This window comes from Phragmites australis, chromosome 13 (genome assembly GCF_958298935.1).
Source record: "Phragmites australis chromosome 13, lpPhrAust1.1, whole genome shotgun sequence".
Lineage (NCBI taxonomy): Eukaryota > Viridiplantae > Streptophyta > Magnoliopsida > Poales > Poaceae > Phragmites > Phragmites australis.
The window spans coordinates 23,068,145-23,089,440 of NC_084933.1; the positions used below are offsets into that span (position 1 = coordinate 23,068,145).

Sequence of the window (21,296 nt, forward strand, 5' to 3'; positions counted from 1 at the left end):
ATGTTTAGACTTCAGAAGTCCAGGTCTGTTCAGTTGTGCCTGACGAGTACGGTTTAGACTATTAGGTAGTGGCACAACAGTATCAGACGGCCATCGTATAAAAGTACTGGCGTACTGGATGTCATTATCGAATCTAGAACTTCCAGGACCTTAATAAACCTCACTGTGGCAGTCTTGGGTGAATTTCAAGACCTTGAGATTAGTTCGCCATAATGCATAGCTTCAGAAAGCCGATGGCAATGCTTAGAGAGAAACAATAAGGATCACCAGAACGATATAGTAGTGCAAATATGCCAAGCAAGAGGCTGCAAGTAGATGGACTCAACAAGTATATATATAATCCTGTCTGGAAGATCAATGGATTACCTTACTGTACATTGTAGGCATCAAAGAAGAAAAAAGGAGCTACAAGTTTTGTTTCAGATTTCCTTGTCCTTGTGCAGGTATGCTCTATGCTGCTGAGGATCTACATTGGTTGGCCGAAATTTGAGGATCTTTTGAACGCTTGCAAGATGCTTCACCTCCTTCGATTGAGCTTCCTTGCTGCTGCTGACTGATTTGTCCTTGTTTTCCTCAGAAGGTGTCATCTCGTCACTAGTAGGTTTCGGTTGAGCTTCTGATAAGAAAAGGGGGAAAAGAGTGTCTTAAAGGACTGCATTAGGTCAAACAAAAGAGTTTTTCAGACTCTGCGCAAACGAGGTTCCCAAAGAACTGCATGCAATGACATTGATTATAGCGTGACTGACAAAGTCAATACATGCACATGAAAATTATATTCACTGGGTCAATGATACCCTTATAAAGGGATTCAAGAGAGAATAGGTGTGCATGCAGTCTCAATGTTACTTACCACTTTCAGAGAATAGATAACATGTGCCAACAGTTTCTTCGTATTCTCCAGCCTGTTATTAAACAAGGCATTAGCACTAGCACAATCAGGAAATAGGTTAGGGCCTGAAGCCCAAATGTACGAATTGGAAATCTTCAAGCTTTTTTTGTTTGGTAAAGAAGTCAATCGTTAGCACAAGGAGAAGAAAACCAATGCAGCCTAATGGGATAAGTTGCCGTCATCAGCAAAGAAATCAGCTGATCAGCAGTAAATGCATGTTTGGTACTGAAGTAGTATAAAGAACTTATGGATTTCGAATAGATCTTGTTTCCATCTTGTCCTATTAAAATTTTCAAAAGATACAAGTAATGATTATGAAATTTGTCTCAATGAATAATACTCCATACTCAGTCTCCAACACTTGAACTCGAACAAGTTATTGATTTGGGGCTCTGGTAGACTGGCAATAGAATCAGACTAGAGGTATGTAAACAACAACAACAACAACAACAAAGCCATTGTCCCAAGCAAGTTGGGGTAGGCTAGAGACGAAACCCACAAGATCCAATTAAAAAGATGATGAGGAAATAATAATGATAATAAAGGTACTAGTAATAGTAAAAAATAAAGGTAGCTGTATGTTTGAAACATGATAAATTAGCTGTATGTTTATGAACATGCAAATAACTTAGTAGCACTTTATGCAGCTCTTGCACTATATCTACAGCCCAAAGGAATGGTACAGACAACAAAAAAGCATCAAGTAGCAAGTACATCTTCAAAAGCAGAATATATCTTGCACCACACTCACCATCTTCAGACCATCACCTATTGTCATGGTTGGAGTCAGTGTATCCAAACCCTGAAAAACATGATTACACATAACTTAGTATTCTAAAGTAAAGGCGATGAACAAAAATTCCAGAGATAGATACGAGCCAAGATATCAGGGACCAAAGAACTAAGTATGCACATCCAAAGCACAGAATATCTGTGGAAAATTGCCTTGACTTGTGCACATCCATAGATTTTAAGTCCATGTGCATCAAACAGCTATAAGGCAGAAATATGCAGATGTGCTGCCAAATAACCATTTTCTAAAGAGATAGTACCCAGATTTTCTCCCTAGAGGTACCATAGACAGCCGATAGTGCATACGCAAAATATGATTCAGCAACTTAAAATGGTATAAATCGCAAATAGCAACAGTAAACAAAAAGATCTGACCAGATGCTAAGTAAGGTTTCTCAAAATAGGAAAAAAATGCACTTATCTTCTTGGTCTTTCATGTAATCCCAAAAGCACAAGCTAATGGCAAGTGGGAAGAGCTCCCTTAGATAATCAGCACATAGCCAACTACTCCAGCTACATGCCAAAGAAGAAAGTAGGATTGACACTTCAGGGCGCCTAAGTATTTTCAGACTTTAATTTCGACTCTAAGCAAATCTCAAGCAGGTTTTTTAGATAATATTGCCAGTATAAGTAGTAAAAATGCTGTTTGAAATTTTAGAATCACTGCACCTTGCTATTGCAATCAAAACAGATCCATCTACTTTTATATAAAAATGATAAAACGACAAGTTTCCTACACTCCAAAAATGCCATTAACTGTAGGTTCAAAGAAGAACTAACTTACGGAGAGTACAAATGGAGCACCTGGTGATATGTCTGAATAAAGACAATCATCCAACTCTAGCAAGACATACTCTTCCTCTTCCTCATCTTCCTCTTTGCCAATTTCCTTATCTTTCTCATGTATTTCCGACATCTCCAATTGGACGACCAACAAGAGAGGCGACCTATGTTATATACAAGACTTAAGTACAGAGAGCAGTTGTAGTCGTTCTAGCGATCTACTATCAGTATTAGCGTTTAGCAATTCAGTATTAACCATCGACGTTCTTAAATCAGAATGCAATCTTCTGAAAATATCATTGCTCTAAAGCTAATTTGTTGTTAAATCAGTATGCAGTCTTGGACGTTCTTAAACCCAGAACTAATTTATGACAGATTAAAGCTATAGATAATTTGCAACCAAAATGAATCAAACAAGGGCTAAATTGCAATCAAGGAATTAATGTACCATACCAAATTTCGGAGTTCCCATACAATAGAAACTTCACAATCTCGGGTATCTTATAAACTTGAACAGAATAGAATAGCAATGTGCAAACCTGCTAATGCCTCGGGCCTCGGAAGACAACAGCACACAGGAGCGATGACTGTCGAGGAGCGGCAGCAGGCAAGTAGACTGCTGCACCTAGACCAGGAGGCGGGAGTGAGGCCGGTGGGCCTCTCCTTGCTGCAGCGGCGGCCGGTAGCGAGGAGCACGAAGCGAGGCGTCTAGGTTTCGAGAACAAGGAGAGAAGTGCCTGTGCGTACGGACTCCGGCGACCGGTATGCGCGCGTGTGCTGCGGCTGGTGCGGACGGCGTGGTTGCAACTGGTTCGCCGGCCGCCGAGAACTAGGGCTGGGCGGTTGGTCCGGCACAAGCCGCACAACGTTTGGGGGCGGCGGCTGAGAAGGTGGGCTGCGCTAGGAAACAGCCAGCCTTGCGCGTCGCCGGGAGCCCGGGAACGGCGAGGTGGATCGTATCTACGTAACTCGACTACAATAGCTGGACTGGAAGGCCGCGGCCCGCCAATCCGCGCGGGGATCTGGTCGTGGAACACTTATGTTGGCCAGTTTTTTATTTTTATATTTTCTAATATTAATATTTAAATAAATAGATCTCTGGTAAAAAGATTTTTTAAATAGATGTATATCGCTCTCTGAGAGGACTCCAACTCTTTTAGAGGACGGTTAGCATGACATGATAGCACGAATATCTCTTATCGCTATCTTAGAGGGCGGTTAAGCCTCGCACTCTCCTTACCGTTCTATGAGAAGGCGGTTAGCGTCCGTGCCAGCCCCCCTATCGCCCTCCTCCCCTAAGATCTCTTGTCGCCCTCCCAGAGAGCAGTTAGCCTATTTTCATTATAAAAATAATAAAAATCAAAGAAGTTATATAAGATAAAAAAAAATCTCAAAAATATTAAAGTGAAGATAGAATAAATACATGTAAATAAAATAAAAAAATTCACATTGAATATTCGATAGAATCTGTAGATGAGATGAGTACATAAAATTTGAATTTTACTAATAGCATATGCTATATCTAAAATACCTACACAACTTAGGTAATAGATTAAAAATAATATAACCACCTTGAATTCAATAAGTACAATATTTAGTAGCATAAATATTACAGACGAAATGACCATTAAAGTTGTATGTGCCTTATCTCTCGTTTTATCCAATGTTAATCATATTATGAGAATTTTGGTCTATGTGGTGCCGGTATATATGAAAAATAATCAAAGTTAGGATCCCAGTCATATACCCTGTTATCAGAGAATTCGCAGCGGCGTGGAGTTCTCTGAGGAGTAAGAACGAAGTCATTATCGTCAAAACCAACCCCTTCGGTTGTGATGGAAGTGATAGAAGCATGTCCTCTTGTGCTTGTTGTCAAACGACCACCTCTTTCACGGTGGCTCAAACCACCGCCTCTTTCACAACGGCGTAAAGGTCTCGAATGACCACCTCTGCTCTCCAGTTATGTCTAGGTAGAAAGCCGTTACCGAATAGTAGATGTAGGAAAAAAAGTTCTCGATAGGTTTGTTCAGCAACTCTTCATCATGAGGCAATACATGGTATAAAAAAGAATATACGGAAATATAATTGTATCTTAGAAATGCAACATAATAATTAACTGGGACATGTAATAACGATGAACGTACCTTGATGTGCTCCTCATACAGGAGATGTGCGCGCAGAACAACGCGGGTTGTCGGTGTGATGTGGCGTGACACGCACTATGCGGCATGATGCATGCAATGCAGAGGGAGGCGTCAGAGAGGAAGACGGAAGGCTCACCATGGTTGTCGGCGCTGGGGAGCGGTGTGGTCGGGACGGTGCAACTGCAGGCGACGACCTGACGCTGTGGCGGCGCACGACCAAGTGGAGGCACTTGTGGGTGGGAAACGTCGGGAGATGCGGTGGCCTAGAGGTGGCAGAGCACGACGACGATGAGTAGGCAGCGGTGTGGAGGGGATCGGCTCGGTGTTGTACGCTCGTGGTCGAGCGAGCTGCTGGTCGGGGTTGCGTACTAGCGGGAACGGTGACGTGGGCGAGGAGGAGTAGAACTCATTGGTGGCCAGGACAATGCGAAGGGGCAGAGAGGGGAGGCAGTGGTGCTCATCGTGCTGCTTGTGTGTGTATGTGATGTATGCATGTGTTCATGCTTGTGGTTAGGGGAGTCTTGCAGGTTAAGCAAGAGAGGAGAAGAGGAAGGGAAAGGCTAGTTTGCTTGTTGCTCTGAGGTGAAATATTAGCGGGAGAGAGAAAGAGAGGAGAAAGAGGAGAGCTGCTGCTCTGAGAAAAGATCAAAGAGAGGGGACAGAGAGATGATAGAAAACAGTGAATTGAGAGTGAGATATTTGTGTGACAAACTAATTTGATGTATTTGAATTGTAAATAGAATGTGTGATAATTCAAATAAAGGTATTCGAATTTGAATTAGATTGTATGATGATTCGATGAATGACTTGACTTTGAAATGGATTGTGTTGAAACGAATTTGCAAAAAGATAAAACTGAAAAGTATTCGAATTTGAAATCGAAGAATGATGATTCAATTTGAATGTATTTGAATTGAAATGAGGTGTATGGTGTTTCAATGAATAATTCGAATCGAATTAGATTGGGATAGGAGCAAATTGAAATTGAATTTGAATTGATTTTGAAACGAGGACTTGAATATGAGATTAGAATGTGATCCAAGATTTGAATCAACTGAAATGAGTGTGCGAAGTGATTGAATTGGAAGAATCGGATTATAACTCGAATGATTCGAATTGCATTCGAATACATAATCGATGAAGATTTGAAAGAGCTAGGATTCGAGATATCTAAGATTAAATTCAAATAGGAGTATTTGAATTTGGATCTGAATTTGTATTTGGCATAAATTCAAATAAGAGTATTTGAATTATAAGTTGGATTCGAAGCTCTGTCTTTGGGAGAGAAGTTGGATTCAAAAGATTTGAATTTGAGAGAGGTTTGACTTCAAAAGAATTGAATTCAATTTGGACTATAGCTGAAGTGAAACTTAGAAAATAGATTTGAATTTGAGAGATATTGAAATTCAAATCTCCACTCGAAGAACCATAAAAGCAATAAACCAAAATGCATATAATTAATTTATTGCAAGGATTAATTTAAAAATTAATTTGGTGCTCTGTGAAATACTTAGCTGAAATAATATATTTGAATATATACATACGAGTATATATACATCAAATATATATTTCCTTGATTTTATCTTGGTATAACTAATTAGAAAAAAAATTAATTGAAGTGAATTTTGCAAATTTCAAAAATACTAAAACTCAGGATGTTACAAGGCTCCTCAACGATGTCCTCAAGGGCATGGGCCCATGCCAAGACGTATGGCATCAAGCGATTTGCCCATAGATTGTCACCCGGTTGGACTTTATGTGTATACCAGTTAGTCAACCATGTTAGATAGACTAAAAATGATATTAAGTATGCTATGAATTATGTATTTGATTTTAGTTAGTGGTGAATATAACCTAGGCGAATAACCAAAGCAGGTAGGCCTCCAAGTGCCTCGTAATCGAGTACACACCGACTTCCGAGTGGATGTATGCAGGCTTGAAGTAATACAAATCATGATAAGTAAAATATCTTGAAAATTGTAAAGTAAATAGGAAGATAAATTGTAAGGTACTTGTAACTAGAGGATCCACTTCTTTGTGAGCCCTCACAGATTCGACAAGAACTCGGGCATGTAGGTGTGTGCATCGTCCGTTCGTTGAATTGGGGCGAATTGTGCGAGCATAATGTTCATTCAGTCTACATCCACGTTGACGACTCCAACGGCGACTCTGGTACAAGGTAAGCCTAATAGGTGAGCTACGTCCCGCAACGTCGGAGCCATCTCACCGCATGGGAGGTGAAAAGTGTGGATCTCAAGTCTCCACTGGTCGACCAATGCAGCAATCAACGAGTAGTAAAAAAAAGAGTTACCTCGTAACTGGCTCAGAGTTCTCTGTCGCTCAGGCCTCCACTAAACGATATATTTTGTAATTCCAGTTAGCTATGTGCTAAACAGTCAGGAAAAATGAGTTGTTACATAATATATTTTGTAATTCCAGTTAGCTATGTGCTAAACAAAAAGTTAGCTATATGCTGAAAATGGTATATGGAGGAGAAGTAAAGGAGGACAAACTTAGCGTGGCTTCTGCTGTTCTAGTGGGATTTCGCAATTTCCTAAAAATGAGGCAGAAGTAAATTACAAAGAGCATGCTTGGCTTTGTTGTTCCAACTTTGCCTTGCATTGATGAGGGAAAGGATACATATCTTGTTCTGTCTAAACTTGTTCCTTGCCCTTGCTATTGACTACCAACTGTACCCAGGGACAACTCCACTGGCAAGGGCATTTCTTTGCCCTTACTGACAAACGAATTTCATGCCCCCAAACATCATCATGCGCCATGCGCAAGCCTCGCTCCCATCTGTTTGTCCCTGTCGCACTATGCTTTCCTGGAACGGTCTCCAACTGCCCTTTTGGCCATCGAACATCGTGCAGCCATGATCCATGGTGTCATGCCTGCATCTGGCACTCCGGCGTTCGGCCGCGCGAGCTCAACTCGAGTTTCGCGGCAGATGAGATCTCAGAACTTCTATAACTATATTCTATTCATTTTCTTCTTTTTATTCTCATTATATTTATTTTCTCCCATCTCTAACAGTTTTTTTAAAAAAAATTGTAAAAGAAAAAGAGATAATCATATTCTAAAGAGAATAACTTTAAAAATCTTTTCATAACAGAAATTGTAAAGAAAAATTAATAGAGTGCTGAAGGAACTAAACGAGGAGCGCTGCAACAGCGGACAGGCTCAGAGCTCAGATCCCTCCCTCCATGATCGCAGTCTCGGCCGTATCGCTGGAAGCCTGGAAACGCGTTCGTGTTTGACCGTCGGACGCCCAGACCACGGTCCATGCAAGTACCATCGATGGAGGGCGTGCAAGTGACAGTCCGCACGAAGCCAGGAAAGCATTTCACGATGGAGGCTCATCATCTCCACTTTGACAGGTCAAATGGTAGTTCATTGTGGCATGCTCATGGAACTTTACTTCGTACTAAATCCAATCCTTACAAAGATACAGCTTCGAGACACATAACTCTGTGCTCGGTGGTGCGTGATTTTGATTGGTTTCCGCACTACTCCTTCCGTTTCGTAAAATTTGTTCATAGCCTCGGGAGTATCTGTTTCAAATTGTTTGTCTATTACGGTAACCAATAATGCTTTATGATTTATTTTCCTGCTATACTCTTAAATGTATGCATACATTTACTCGAATGTTAGTGTGTTATTTTCTCTCATCCTTGTATTGATTAGGGTAACATGATCATCTCTATATATTTTTCACTCGATTTCAGTATTCCTTAGTTTGTACGTAATGGTAAGTGTGAACAAACATTACAAAACGGAGGTAGCAGTGCTGCGTCGAGATAATGAGATTCGGGACACATAACTCTGGAGTTCTATCGATCTCATGATTGGAGCTCCCGCTCCATGTTCTCCGGAACAGTGAACTCAACTCGCTTACACAGCAATTCAGCAGAGGCTGCCAAAAACCAAAGAGGCAAGGACCAGCAACGATTCTTCTCCATATCCACACACTGCCTAACTGCCACCACATGACTGGGAATCTGGAATCTTACTGCGCAGTCTTTCCGTTAGAATTGGTAGGTACACTTGCCTCCATGGGGGCTTTTGTCAGTTGTCACTGTGGAACGGCAACGGTCAAGCGAGCCGGGCAGCGCACGTCAACGGTCTTCCCGACCCCGAGGCCGCGAGGGGGTGCTTCCGTGATTTCACACTCCTACTTGACCCACCCGGAGGTCCGAGGTCCGAGACCGCACAAGGGGGGAGAGGAGAGCATGACTACAGGAGCATCGCCTGATGGCCATGACTGTAATGCTACTTCTTGGCTTAACCATACACAAATACACAATCTAGCTACTCAGCACTAAGTAGTATTTACACAGTGAAGAATCGTCTTAATGCAAAAGTCCATTCCCTTCGCCTTTGACACTCTCAGCCCTTACAAAAAAGTTCAGGCCACCCATCAGATCAGAAAGCAAATAAGGGCTCCACTGCCCATCAACACACTGGTCACTCGCACGGTCGCACCTCACAACGCACTGCTTACTGGAGTAGCATTGTAGCAACGGGCCTCCCATTATAAATCAGGCCACCACTCCCTCGTTGCCCCAGCCCCTGCCCGTGCTGCCATAGTGCCATTTGTAAAGATTACAGAGTAGCTAGCTAGCCAAGCCAAGCCACCCTGTGAGCTCCGAGCACTGGGGCTTGGGATTTCTCAAAGCCATAAAAGAGAGAAGCCTAAAAAGAAGCCTACCAAGTACCAGCTCTCCGAGCAGCCGCAGTGGGAAGGGCGCAGTCCAGTCCACGGGAGAAGGTGCAGTGGGAAGAAGGGGGAAAGGAAGCAGCCCAGCCCCCCCATGGCTTCCTCACGCGCTTCCGCTTTCTTCTTGCTCTGCATTCTGTTTCCCGCGCCTCCCATTTCCGCGGCATTGCTGTTCGGCGGTGGGAAAACGGCGGCGGCGGCGGCCAAGCCGGTCGTCGACGAGGAGTGGCGGTCGGCCACCGCGACGTGGTATGGCGAGGCTGAAGGCGATGGCAGCGACGGTAAGCACCCTGAACTCACTCACCTCTGTATGGCACCAGTCTAACTCTGGCATTTGATTGGGTGCATACCGCTAGCTAGAGCAAATGCGCAGGAACCAGTATTTGGCACTGCGCTGCGCATTTCCGGATACTTTTCTTTCTTTATTCACTGAGTTGATTATTAAGATTATTAGAGATGATGTGAAGCGATCGGTAAATTTATTTTAGTTCAACTCAATAATTAGTTACTTTAACTAAATAAAAAATAACTACTTAACTAATTAAGTTGTACTAGCCTAGATTCACGAATATCTATTATTACTCTGCGTCCATCCCTAAAAGATTATGAGCTGCTATCACAACCGTCAGATCCACGGAATCAGATTTTGGTAGTAATGAATAATTCTTCCCAGTTGCGACGATTTTTTGGCGCGACCTCTGCGGATCCCATAAACCGCGGAGCAAATTTCGGTAGGCCTGCGATGCGTCCTAGAACACATGTCAAGCAGCTAGGCGCTCCATCGCCTCCCAACTTATCTATGGTTACCGACTTTACCGAGCTATACCGGTAATATAAACTGTTCGATAATTAAATTTAAATTAAAAAATAAAAAAATATAGAAAATTTTAAAACCTTTTGTTAAAAAAATAAAAAAATAATACTGTATTGTTTACATTATATCCTATAGGTTGTAAGTTTGAAAAAAAAATTGAAGCTTGTAGCTTATTTGTTAACTTATGTTAAAAAAGAATTTAACATATAAACATATATTTTATTGTGTATGATGTATCTTAAGAGGATTTTTAAAATTATATTTATTTTATTTAGAGTTTTATTAATTTATTTATAATTTTTTACAAAGTTCGCAAGCATAAAGTGAATATGTTAAGAAACAACATTGTAATTTTTTTTTTCATATCTACCATTATTTTTTTACATAAAGCATAGTATAAATAAATTAATAAAAGTATTTTCACTAATTTTAGAGGTGTGATGTTTTAGTTATGAATTAATCTAGTTGTAACATATTTACACAATCTTGCATGTAACAATAACTATTTCATGAGTTATATATTTTTATAAGACATAGTATCATATAAGAATACTATGAAAATTGGTTTCATGATTTTTAGATTATTAAAGAGTAAACTATGTATTTAATTTGGTTTAGCAAATACATTTTCTTACAGAAAATAGTCAACTTTTTATGAATATAAATATTTTTATCATGTAGATCATGTTAAGAAAACTAACAAAATTTGTTTTACTTATTTGAAACCCAGATGAATTAGTTATTGATTTTTCAAGGTTAAGCTTTTTTAGTTTTTTTAACTTCACTAAAATTTGAAAAAAATCTCTCGATAAATCGCTAAAACCGAACGATTACCGACAAAACCGAACGGTTACCGACAATAAAAAAATCAGAAAATACGCTAGATAAATTGCTAAATTTGGTCGGTTACCCGTGCAAACCTATTGGTTACCGTTCAGTCGATCGGTCTGAATTCTTATCGAATTTTAAATTTAATCGAGTAAATTTTGAGTGAATTCTCACCAAATTTTGGCTAAATTGCTAAATTCGGTCGGTTACTGTTACAAAACTGATCAGTTACCGTTCGATCGGTTCGGTCTGAATTCTCTAAATTTCGAACGAATTCTTATCAAATTTCGAACCTTTATTGCAATTACCACGATTTTTTTTCCGTTGGATCTCGATTTTCGTGCCCTAAACGGTTTCATAAACTTTGCTCACGATTCGTGCCGCGCTGCCTTCGGTTCATCTCAGCAACAGCTCCGTGCACTCAGTACCAAACCATTGCTGAAATCTTCATGGTAAATGCAGCACTGCGCTATCTGATCCCTGCCTCAGTCGGTCGCCACCGACGCTGCTGGTGATGTTAATTCTGCCATCAGTAGAAGTTAATCCAGCGACACACCCAGATCCTGTACGTTGTTAAGAAAACTAACAAAATTTATTTTATTTGATTTAAAGCTCAGATGAATTAGTTATTGATTTTTTAAGATGGTATCTTTTTTGTTTTTTTAATGTTACTATAATTCAAGAAAACCACTCGATAAATCGTTAAAACCGAACGGTTACCGACAATACGAAAAATTTAGAAAATACGCTCGATAAATTGTTAAATTCGGTCGGTTACCAGTACAAACCGATCGGTTATCGTTCAGTCTGAATTATCGCCGAATTTTAAATCAGATCGAGTAAATTTCGAGCGAATTCTCGCTGAATTCCAAACAGTTATCACGATAACCTCGATTTTTTTTACCGTCGGGTCTCGATTTTCGTGCCTAAACGGTTTTATAAACTTTGCTTACAATTCGTGCCGCACTGCCTTCGGTTCATCTCAGCAACAGCTCCGTGCACTCAGTACCAAACCATTGCTGAAATCTTCATGGTAAATGCAGCACTGCGCTATTTGATCCCTGCCCCAGTCGGTCGCCACCGACGCTGCTGGTGATGTTAATTCTGCCATCAGTAGAAGTTAATCCAGCGACACACCCAGATCCTGTACGTTGTTACTACTAGCATTTACACCCTGAGCACTGTGTTGGTAGTGCACTTGCAGTAGATGACCTTCAGTTTTGTCGTCCCATTGACTCGTCTCGCAACGGAACAGTACCACCTGTGACTTGTCCATCACAGGCTCTGTTCACGGCAACTTGCATTTTTTTTGCTCTGACTCGGCTGTTCCCTCCGTAATTTTTTTCCCTGCAACTCGCACTGTAATTGGTTTACAAAACAATCGTGCGAAGCAGCAAAATGATCATCGTTTTTCAGGCGGCGCGTGCGGGTACGGGACGCTGGTGGACGTGGTGCCGATGAAGGCGCGCGTCGGGTCGGTGAGCCCGGTGCTGTTCAAGGACGGCGAAGGTTGCGGCGCGTGCTACAAGGTGAAGTGCCTGGACCACGCCATCTGCTCGCGCCGCGCCGCCACGGTCATCGTCACGGACGAGTGCCCCGGCGGGCTGTGCGCCTTCGGCCGCACGCACTTCGACCTCAGCGGCGCCGCGTTCAGCAGGATGGCCGTCGCCGGCGCCGGCGGGCACCTGCGCGACCGGGGCGAGATCTCGGTCGTGTACAGAAGGTTAGGGCCACTACCAAGTCCCAATCCCTGCTGTTGCAGCTTACCCTAGTTATTTTTTTCAGTTAAGAATCGACTGCTGCAGAGCAGTGAACAAGTAGACTCAAGAATCAAGACAGCCCTCGCCAAAAAATAAATAGTGGCACAGGGACAAAAGCTCCTTACACTTACACTCGCTGTCTCGTTTTGGCCGCTTGAGGTATCAAAATATCGTTGGTGCAGTGGTACTGTGATTTCTCCGTAGTAGCATAGTGATTCTTGAGGCAGAGTGAATTAAATTAACCAGGGTTAATTGGAAATGCTGCCCAGCTGTCTGTCTGTCTCAGATCTGCAGCTAAGTTAAACATGCCTCTGCGTGACGTAACTCAGTCAGAGGAGCAAATACTATCACTAACATTTACTCCTAATCTGTACCAGTAGTAAACATCCCATGGCCATTCTCTCTCTCTCTCTCTCAAAAATAGATCCCAGCAATGAGGTCATACCTGCAGATGTCCTGTAACCCGTGTAATGAGATTTAACGGTGAGGTTCGGTATTTGTTTTTGGCAATTACCTCAGCGCCATTGAAAAAAATACGTGTTCCATTAATACCATAAAAATTATTGATGTTCCCTTACTGCCATCGGTTTTATTTTTCTTTTCCTCTATGTCATTCTGTGACCGTTTTGGCAGAACTGCCGCTAAATTTTAGCGTTCATTGACACTATTCACAGTACTTTTCATAGTACCGTGATCTCATGATATCTCTTAAAATAAATGATCTTCTATTTCGTAAAAAAATCTACACGTGACATAATACATGTGCAATCTATTTTAATTGGATTCACTTAAAAAGTTTGTGCAGAATTTAAACTAAAATTCTTTAAAAATACATTTTTATAATTTCTAATAATTGTTAGGATCTAAAATAAAATTAACAAATCTAGAAAAAAATTATTAATATTCTTATTACATGATGGATTAATTTCTAAAAATTATTTCCAGTGCTAGAATATATGATAAAAAGTGAGTTACTTTATAATGTCTCTTTTTCCTTTGCTATGAACAATACCGCGGATAGTGTCGGTGAGCAGTAAAATTTGATGGTAGTTCTGGCAGAGCGGTCACGGAATGGCATAGAGAGAGAAAGATAAAACTGATGGCAGTGAGGGAATATCAAAAAAATTATAGCAATAGGGGAACACTATTTTTTCCCGATAGCATTGAGGGAATTGCCTCTTTGTTTTTCTCTCAAAAACTGACCGGTGCAGTGTCGTTTGTATGCACCAGGACGGCCTGCAAGTACGGCGGGAAGAACATAGCCTTCCGTGTGAACGAGGGCTCGACCAACTTCTGGCTCTCGCTGCTCGTCGAGTTCGAGGACGGCGAAGGCGACATCGGATCCATGCAGATAAAGCAGGTAACGAACGAACCATTCCATGCCATTCCCCTTATTCAGATCCAGACCTTAGCAGCTATCAGGCTTATTGGCCTTTTTCTTTCCTCTTTGCACTGCCCTTTCCCTTAGATAGTGGTACACAACAGAGTGGGTGGAAAAAAGAGGTTATCTCTCGTCTTTAGCGGCCTTTAGTGGTAGGAACATTTCTTGGGTTGCATGAGACAAATACTCTGCCGGTTGCAAGAGGACCACACATCCTTGCCTTGCAAACAAGATGTGCGCATGTGCTGAAGTTCATCCATCTTTCCTTGCAAAGAGGGGGCACATGTTGGAGACATGAGTAGTTGTGTACTCCTTACATTGCCGCTGTTGTTTTGGCCTCTATACTGTCCTAGATCAACCTGAGGAAGTGAGGCCAAAAGATCTTAGCTTGGTAGTTAAAATCTTTCCCATTGCTTGCCCAATCTAAGGCGACAAAAGAAAAAGGAGCACCTTATCAGGAACAGGAAAATCAGCCACACAAGGTCAGACAAGAAGGCGTGCTACTTTCTTGCTCTATCTACGGCACAAACCCTAGTCAAAGCTTTACATAAAGACATGCATGATCCTCTTTGCCGAATGATTCCCATTCGGAATGTAGGAGTAACAGAAAAGGCAGCACGTGAACACTGGTTATTGAAGACTCGCCTTTCACCCCGGCCATAACCCACTGCCCTGTGCCTACCCCATGACGCTGTTTCTTCAGCTCGGCCTCCCTGCGTAATACGACCACGAAAGCTAAAGAAACAATGCGTTTGCGTTGGTCTCTCACGCTTGGTCGCTCGCTCGCTTTTGCACTAGTGACTGCTTTGACGGTGGTCAAGTCTGACAGCCATCCTGTGCTCTGCGGCACGCTTGCGAGTTGTGAGCTTGTAGTGGCCGGCCTGCTGCTGCTGCTGCTGCTGCTGGGCTGGGGAATCCAAAGATACGATGGGATCCCATGTAGCCATGCCGCTTTGCTTTACGCTGCTTCCTTGTTGGCAACTTGCCGATGCAAGATGCTACTGGTACTGTTGCTCACTGGTTAAAACTACATCTTGGCACGGTGCAGGCGAACTCGGTGCAGTGGCTGGACATGAAGCACGTGTGGGGGGCCACGTGGTGCCTGGTGCGGGGCCCGACCGCCGGGCCCTTCTCCGTGAGGCTGACGACGCTGTCCGCCCAGAGGACGCTCACGGCCCGCGACGTCATCCCCAAGAACTGGACGCCCAAGGCCACCTACACCTCGCGCCTCAACTTCGAGGTGTCTCTCTAGTGGCACGGCGCCTGGGGCCTCACGGTTTATCGGCTGCATGGTCCTACATGGCAGGAAGGCTTCCTATTGGATGGATCAGCAGAGTGTTTTCTGTATGCGGCTTCAACTGATCGTTCGCGTGTAGTAGGTGCAGCTAGTGTGTGTGTGTGTGGTGATTCATGCATCAGACGTGTGACGTGCGAGTAGTTTTGGTTGTGAGTTGAGTGCGGGAGCGGGCCTGGGTGCAGGTAGCCGCCGTCTCCAAAGGAGAGAGAGAGCGTTCGCTGCTTGCTCGGCTGCAGCCCTGCCCGGGGGCTGGGAATCCGATGTGGAAGCTGGTTGGGCAGTGAGCCCGTGAGGGTTTTGGACCCCCTCTTGGCCTCTGCTTCCCTCGTGTGCTGTTTTTTATCCTTCTGTTTGTTAGCCCCAGTTGAAATGCAATGCAGGGTTCGTGACAATGTCTCCTGTGCCGTGAGTGGCTCCGACCAGTGAGCTCTGAGACCTGCAAATCTTATATGCCCACATGAGGAATGTGTCGTATGTGTGTGGTACTTTCCATGTGAATGCCAGAATGTTGTCATATCCGCTTCTTGCGGTCATGTCAGTTAAACACAGTTTCAACAGATGTGATTTTTTTTAAAGATCATAGTAAGCTAGAGCTACATCTGACCATAAAAGTAAGAGAACTGATATAGTTTATAAGAGAATTTGGGTCTGAAAATTTTAATAAATGCGGTTTCGGAGAGCAAAACCGACAGCCAACCTCGAGACGACAATACAACCTCAACTCGAACAGAACGACGACCACATTAAATAGCACAACCAAACAATAGACAAATATAATCTAACTCAACTCGCACGCTAACCAACTAAACAATTGACTCCCTCACAACTCGATCGGTAAAGTCGTGTTCCCACGCCGCACCTCTCTGTCACACAAGTCAGCAGCGCGTCACTTTAGAGGAGCATACATTGGACAAATCGCTGTCATGAAGCATCAATCCAGAATGAAGAGCCACTGTGAATCGAGGATGTAGAGGTAAACCTACAGAAGAAGTCGGCAGTTTAAAAAGAAGAGGCCAGGGGCTTCTCAAAGCGACGCCTTCAGGAAGGTAACGACATCAAATACCGTCGTCGCCCATCCAGACACTCGGACTGAGTTTTCACCTGGAGATACATCTAGGGTAGAGGAGACACGATAATGTTGCGTTCAGGGAGGAAATAGCGTCTGAGGGCGTCAATAACATTGGCATCAGCAAGCTGGGGAGAGCTTTCGCTCGCGGCTCCCCACCTCGGAAACCTGCACAAAAAAGATGGCACATGCCAAGTGACCCCTGCCCAATAGCACCAACAATAGCATCGCACCGGCCATGGATCTCCACCTGCACACAAAGACACATGACACCACTAGAGGTAGACTCCACAACCAAGCACATCGGCACGCCCATGCACAGGGGTCGCAGCCTAGCAGAGCGTGTGGTAAGTGTTAAAGAGTTGCGATGCCTCATCTAAGCACATGTCCAACCACACAGCGCCACCGGGGAGGCGGAGCGACGCGATGAGGCACGGGAGACCAGCATGTGTGGCGTGGAGCAACGCCAATGCAGCTTGAAGGGACGGTAGCGACAAGAATGCCACAACTGATGACAACGACGTCATCGCTTCACAGCAACCAGAGGACCACAAAGCCTACAACAACAGACGACCCAATCGACAGAGCAAGCCCGTGAAGGCCCCCTGGGCAAGCGCAAGCGCGGTAGCCGTGCCTCCATGGAGGATGCCACGGACGAGAACCTCCGTAAGCAAGCACCCAACACTCGGATCCGCCTCCATGGAGGCCGCCACGGACAGGAACCGTCGGAGGCAAGCACCCAACACTCAGATCCGGTCGGGCCATAGCTGGATTTGTCGACACCCCACTAGGTCTGTCGCCAACGACGTCACCGTCGACGAACCATCGGAGAAAGGGAAGGAAAAGAAAATTATAGAGGGGGCAAGGCAACGGCGGCCACTTGCGCCGTGCCGACCACAATCACCTTCACTGTTGTCACCTTCACCATCACCTTGGCTCTGAGTGGCGGCGAGGCCCATGTCGCCTCACAGTGGACGGCGGGGTAGGGGGCTGCCCTGATTCATTATTTGTATTATGAACGGATGTGATTGTTTGGCCAGGATTGTTGTATTCAAGGAGCAAATGCATGAAGCTGAAAGAATGAGGTGAGGCGCATGCACTGCTAACGATGCTGCGCCACTGGTCAGGAACTCGGGACACAACGATATGACCAAATGACACTTACACGATCCATCTCTCATCTATGTTTTCCAAGGGCGAGCACTTACTTCAGTCTTACTGTTTACTACCCGTTGGTTTAGATGTCCCACATAGCAGAAAAGTTAAACTAATTCAGACCACATGGCCCGTAATTCATCTAATTTTATTCTCTTCCTGGGCCTCACAATTCATGGCCCAAATATTGAGCCGACCTCACCACCTGTTCTCAGGCCCAAATCACCCATGACCCATGGTCATCGCTGTCAATGAATGTTGACCCCACACTGCAACCTCAATATCACCCGCATCGCATAAATCCATGTTCTCTTCCAGCCAGGGCATGTGACATGTGAGCACGTCCATGCGCATCGTCACCCCACCGGATTCCCTGAAATCGCAAATCTCCCACCTCCTCCAGGTCTCCCTCCATCCATAGCTGCGAGACACTTCGTCAAAGATAGCTCACGGGACTCGCGCCGCCCGTGGAAAAGGAGGCAACGAATCCACCCATCCGCATTCGGGCGCCAGCCCGAATCCCACTGCCGCTGCTTCGGCAAACCGCCATTCGCGGGGTCATAGGAGGAGGGAGCAATGGGCGCCGCGGAGGAGGGGGAGGAAGGGGTCATGGCGACGGACTTCTTCTGGTCGTACACGGACGAGCCGCACGCGTCGCGCCGCCGAGAGATCCTGGCCAAGTACCCGCAGATCAAGGAGCTCTTCGGCCCGGATCCGTGGGCCTTCCTCAAGGTGCCGTGATCTGTTCCTTGCTCGCCCTGCTCTACGCATCTGTTCTTTCGTTCTTGCTTGTCTGCTCGTTTTTTTTTTATTGCGTTCTTGCGGGCAACGATGATAGAGCTCGCCGGGAAGTGTGATTCACGCTGTTTTTTCACAGCGTTTGTCGTTTTGCGATGAGCTGCGGCGGTGCAATGTCGGATTGGATCCGTTAGAGTTGGGCAAAGCGTTAAAGTTGAGATCTTTTATTACTATAACATAATACGGAATCAGAATTGGCTCCTTCACTTTCGGTGGAGATTAATTTGACATTGTGCAGACTGTGGTGTTTACTTGTTCACATTGCCTTTGGTCTAAAAAGTAAAGGGAAGGTTGCAGTTATACTTGTTTTGTTCATCTCCTTGCCTTCAACTTACGGGTTGTTTCTTTTTCGACATTGAAAATTTGATGCGTCTGGAGACTGTTAAGGTTGGGTATTATGGTGGAAAAACAGATAAACTACCAATTAGCCAAGACAGTTAAAATGAGGAGCTTCTTCCATTGAATTGTCTTGTCCATCCGTAATTAGCGTAATACTAGCATTTGTTTTGGCGCAATAAAGTCATCTCTAATAGCTATCTTAAATTTTCATCCAAAAGCATTATTATAATATCTATTATTTTTCCATCTCCAATAACTACACTATTTTCTACCTTCTACTATCCTTTTCTTTCCTCCGATCCCTTATCAGCCTCTATAAACAGTACTGCTACAGTGGTGATACAGTGTTTTCCTCCCTCCGAACCTATTGTCAGCCATTGTAAACAGTACTGTTACAGTGTTACGTATTGCTACGGTAGCCTCGCAAAAAATACAGGGTCATACTCTCTCTTCACAACACTGTAGTAGTACTGCACGGCACTGTAGCACATGTTCAGCCGTACCTTTCCTGTTGGTGTAACACTTGATAGTGGAACGGCTGAAGTTGGCCTAATCTGGGAACTTCACTGTTCAGCCGTACCTTTCCTGTTGGTCATCAATCAGTTCCAGCCGTAACTTTCATGCCTGAAATGGTAGTTACTTCTTCTGATTGGCTACTGGGCATTTCCCTTCAAGGCATGCATTGAACCTATGCTATTTTTTCAAGATTATAACTTCAGGACCACCGAAAAAATGATAAAGATTCATTCTCCTGAGCCCTAACTGCTTTTCCCTTGAAGGGTAAGCCCCAACTACTTTGGCCATCGAACATATTTTGCTGCTAAGCCTGCTGCACCTTCAGTCTCGTATGACCGATTTGGGACAGTACTTCTTTTAAATCAACCCCAAGATGCAAACATATCTTTGGCACTGTCTATCATTGTGAGAATGTGGGAAGAACCATAAGAAGTGTTCCAAAAAAGCTGATTTTTTCTTCTATAAAGGTCATTTGTGAGAAATAGAAACCAACTGAGACTTTCTTGCCAATATTTTCTTAGATGATCTAGTTATGTAAATACTTTAATACAACCTGAATTCGTTAGCACATAGACACAAAGTCACTGAAGTTACTATGCCCTGCATCATTGCTCTGCAGCTTTATGAAACAGAGTATCTTATTCTCTGTCCTTGCTAGTAAGAAATTTCGGCTTCACATGCAAAAGTGGTATCATTGTATCCCTTTCACCAACGTCTATTGCGTTGGCCATTAAACTTTGGTAAGCCAAGCTGGCAACTTGAAACAGCCACAATCTCACGGCCCTTGATAAAAAATAAAAATAAAAATCGGGGGACATGTCATCCTATGCATAAGCTGTATTTTTGTTGGTTTGTTTTGTTGTATTGGAAGTTGTTTGTTCGTACTTGTATGACACAGTGTGGTCCCAATGGGATTACCTGGGAATATGAGCATAGAAACTTCTGCGACCAATTTCATCAGTAAGATATTACCCGTGTCCGGTGAAAATCATCTTTTCTCGTTTAAGTTTTAACTGTGGTTTATTTTGACGACTATTTCAACTGTGTTTGCAGATTGCTGTTGTTGTTTCACTTCAACTATGGGCTGCTACATTCCTCCGAGATGCTAGCTTGTTGAAGATACTGACAGTTGCCTACTTCTTTGGCTCCTTTCTAAACCACAATCTGTTCCTTGCCATCCATGAACTCAGCCACAATCTTGCCTTCACAACCCCCTCTCTTAATCGCTGGCTAGGTATCTTTGCAAACCTCCCCATTGGTGTCCCCATGTCCATAACATTTCAAAAATACCACTTGGAGCACCACCGGTTCCAAGGTGTGGATGGAATCGACATGGATATCCCCAGCCAAGCAGAGGCGCATGCTGTCAAGAACGCCGTCAGCAAATCCGTGTGGGTCGTGCTCCAGCTCTTCTTCTATGCACTCAGGCCACTCTTTCTGAAGCCAAAGCCTCCAGGCCTGTGGGAATTCACCAACCTCGCGATCCAGATCTCGCTTGATGCCAGCCTTGTGTACTTCTACGGCTGGAAATCACTAGCTTATCTGATACTCTCAACGTTCGTCGGTGGCGGCATGCACCCTATGGCAGGCCACTTCATTTCGGAGCACTACGTCTTCAACCCCGATCAGGAGACGTACTCATACTACGGTCCTCTGAACCTGATGACATGGCATGTCGGTTATCACAATGAGCACCATGATTTCCCAAGAATTCCAGGCACCAAGCTGCACAAGGTGAAGAAAATTGCGCCGGAATACTACGACAACCTGAAATCTTATAAGTCTTGGAGCCAGGTGATATACATGTACATTATGGACCAGACGGTCGGTCCTTTCAGCCGGATGAAGAGGAAGGCGCCGAAGAAAGATTCATAGTTTGACTCCTGCTTGTGGGTGATTTTTTTTGTCATGTATAAACTCTTTCAGACGATGTTTGTATTGGTGTAGACTTGTCGATTCGTTGGAACTTTTCTATCAAAATCTTCCGCCTCATTTTTCAAGTTCCGGATGTACC

The 21,296-nt window shown here is 43.9% G+C and overlaps 3 protein-coding genes across 4 annotated transcripts; 2 read left to right on the forward strand and 1 right to left on the reverse strand.

The window, feature by feature from the left end:
* Positions 1-316: 316 nt before the first annotated feature.
* Positions 317-3,456, reverse strand: LOC133888001 (uncharacterized). 2 transcript variants are annotated; one of them, XM_062328076.1, is made up of 5 exons: positions 3,004-3,456; positions 2,466-2,628; positions 1,641-1,691; positions 851-902; positions 317-613 (listed from the first exon to the last, which is right to left on the reverse strand). In XM_062328076.1, exons 2-5 carry the CDS (start codon positions 2,595-2,597, stop codon positions 420-422), a joined length of 429 nt encoding a protein of 142 aa, XP_062184060.1. In that variant the 5' UTR covers positions 2,598-2,628; positions 3,004-3,456; the 3' UTR covers positions 317-419. The 2 variants fall into 2 exon arrangements, with proteins under 2 accessions (XP_062184060.1, XP_062184059.1); XM_062328075.1 differs by having other exon boundaries at positions 317-616; positions 3,004-3,451.
* Positions 3,457-9,161: 5,705 nt separating this feature from the next.
* On the forward strand, positions 9,162-15,858 carry LOC133887999 (expansin-B17-like). Its single transcript, XM_062328073.1, has 4 exons — positions 9,162-9,609; positions 12,387-12,693; positions 13,961-14,090; positions 15,160-15,858. The coding sequence occupies exons 1-4, from the start codon at positions 9,423-9,425 to the stop codon at positions 15,361-15,363; spliced, it is 828 nt and encodes a 275-aa protein (XP_062184057.1). The 5' UTR covers positions 9,162-9,422; the 3' UTR covers positions 15,364-15,858.
* A 2,077-nt stretch (positions 15,859-17,935) lies between these two features.
* LOC133887997 (sphingolipid delta(4)-desaturase DES1-like) lies at positions 17,936-21,282 on the forward strand. The gene is made up of 2 exons (XM_062328071.1): positions 17,936-18,361; positions 20,336-21,282. The coding sequence occupies exons 1-2, from the start codon at positions 18,206-18,208 to the stop codon at positions 21,155-21,157; spliced, it is 978 nt and encodes a 325-aa protein (XP_062184055.1). The 5' UTR covers positions 17,936-18,205; the 3' UTR covers positions 21,158-21,282.
* Positions 21,283-21,296: the final 14 nt, after the last annotated feature.